This window comes from Chenopodium album, chromosome 17 (assembly GCF_948465745.1).
Source record: "Chenopodium album chromosome 17, dcCheAlbu1.1, whole genome shotgun sequence".
Taxonomy (NCBI): Eukaryota; Viridiplantae; Streptophyta; class Magnoliopsida; order Caryophyllales; family Amaranthaceae; genus Chenopodium; species Chenopodium album.
Genome location: NC_137850.1, coordinates 43,135,809 through 43,138,152, shown reverse-complemented (window position 1 = coordinate 43,138,152; position 2,344 = coordinate 43,135,809). Strand labels below are relative to the sequence as shown.

The window sequence follows — 2,344 nt, the reverse complement described above, 5'->3', positions numbered from 1 at the left end:
AATCGAAGTTATCTTTTAAAGCCGTCGAGGGACATGAAAAATATCTCGGATTACCAATCTTGGTAGTTCGAAGAAGCGGGTTTTCTCCACTATTCAAGATCGGGTTTGGAAAAAATTGAAAGGTTGGAAAGAAGGGTTCTTATCTCAAGCGGGTAGAGAAGTTCTTATAAAAGCGGTTGCTCAAGCTATCCCCACCTATGCTATGCAATGTTTCAAAATTCCGGTCAGCATTCTTAATGAGATTGAGCGTATGTGTCGGAATTTCTTTTGGGGTCAACAAAAGGAGGAGAGAAAGATGGCTTGGATTGCGTGGGAAAAGACTTATTTGACAAAGAATGAGGGTGGTTTGGGAATGAGAAATTTACAGGCCTTTAACAAGGCAATGTTAGCTAAACAAGCCTGGCGCATTCTCAACAACTCTCCCTCTTTGATGGGGAAGATTATGAAACATAAATTTTTCCCTAAAGGTGATTTTTTATCTGCAAAAGTCAGCTCCAACTCAAGCTTTACATGGAGATCGATCATGTCTGCCAGGGATCTTGTCAAAAAAGGATCGAGGAAAATTGTGGGTAATGGTTTAGGCACTGATGTTTGGAATGATCCTTGGATTCCAAATTTGCCTGATTTCAAGCCTTTACCAATGCTACCCAGATTAGAAAATAAACCTGCGTTGGTGAAGGATTTATTTTGTGACGGGGAGTGGTCTTTGGATATACTCAACACTTACTTTGTCGAATGGGAAGTGATGGAAATCACAAAAATTCCTCTCGCTCGTTTTGGTGGAGAGGATGTTTGGGCTTGGCAGTTCACTAAAAATGGTGAATTTTCGGTTAGAAGTGCTTATCATGCTGAAATGAAGGATAAATCCTGTGAGAAAGCTTCTGCTTCTACCACTTCTGAACCTGTCTTGTGGAATGTTCTATGGAATGCAAAAATCCCACCAAAAATCAAATTGTTTGGCTGGAAAGTTCTTCATGACAGCATTGTTGTTAGAGCCTCTTTACTAAAGCGTGGTATGTATGGGTATGGATGTGATGTGCCCGTGCTGTGGTGAAGCCCCAGAAACTCTCTTACACTGCCTTTTTCTATGCCAGGAGGCCCGTCTGACTTGGTACGCATCTTCCTTGCGTTTGGATATCTCCCGTTCTGCTAATTGCTCCATTCATTCCTGGTTTGGCTTTTTAATGTCAAAATTCATTGAAAAAGATTGGTGGGATCTGTTCTGGTGCATCTTATGGGGTATCTGGCTGAAGCGTAATGCCTTTCTCTTTGAGAAGCGTTGCGTGGCTGTGCAGGATGTGTTTGCTAAAGCCTCGGTTCTGGTGGGTGATTATGCAAAGGCTTTGGAGGTGGCTGCTCCTAGGGTGGATAAAGTGGTGCCCTTAAACTAGGTCTGGACTCCTCCAATGTTGGGGGCGTATAAAATTAATACTGATGTGGCTTGCTTATCTGATAATTCAGTTGGTTTAGGTGCTGTTATGAGGGACTGGAATGGGGATGTGGTAGTCGCCACTTGCAGCGTGAAGATGGGGTCTTTTGACATTGTTGTTGCGGAGGCTTTGGCTGCGAGACTTGGCCTGTCTATTTCGCTTGAAGCTGGCCTGATGCCCTTGATCTTGGAAGTTGATTTCCTTCAACTTTTCCAGAAATTAAAAAAGGGGAATAGTGAGAAATCGCTGTTGGGGTCTATTGTTGGTGACATTCTGCATATGGCTTCTCTTTGCTCCTCTCTTTCTTTCTCGCATACTGGTAGAAATGGAAATACTGTTGCGCATAAGCTAGCTAATCTTAGTAGAGAATTTAATGATGTAAGGGTGTGGTACGAGGTTGTTCCTCCTTGTATTGCGCTTGATGTTGCTCGTGATGTTCCTTAATTTCCTTTCTCTTTAATAAAGCTGGCTTTGGTGTTTTGTGTCAAAAAAAAAAAGACTAGCCACCACGCCCACCCCCACAACACCCACGCAAACACCAACAACCCCACCAATCGACACCAACAACAGCTGCAAAACTGAATACCGCACGCACCACCTCCAATCGCCACCAATTTGAGCCAACCAGACCCTCGCAACTCACCTACCCCCACCTACCTGCCCAACCACTCCCTTCGCGGCGACAATACCCTAGGAGGTGGAGATGGAGGCTGCTAGGGATTTTGGGGCTTAATTGGTGCGAATTGGGGTTGCAATTGGTACGGTGTTGCAGCGGTGGAGATGGAGGCTGCTGGGGATTGATGTTGTTGTGCTTGCGCGAAGATAGGTGGTGCGGTGGAGCAGGTGGCGGCGGTGATGTGGTTGCGCGGAGATAGCCACCGTGTTAGGAGGGTTCTGGTTGCGGTGGGAAGATG

General features: G+C 45.2%; 1 protein-coding gene across 1 annotated transcript; it reads left to right on the top strand.

Moving 5' to 3' along the window:
- Window positions 1-1,406: 1,406 nt before the first annotated feature.
- Window positions 1,407-1,874, top strand: LOC145589070 (uncharacterized). Its single transcript, XM_081645637.1, has one exon. It carries the CDS (start codon window positions 1,407-1,409, stop codon window positions 1,872-1,874), a length of 468 nt encoding a protein of 155 aa, XP_081501763.1.
- Window positions 1,875-2,344: the final 470 nt, after the last annotated feature.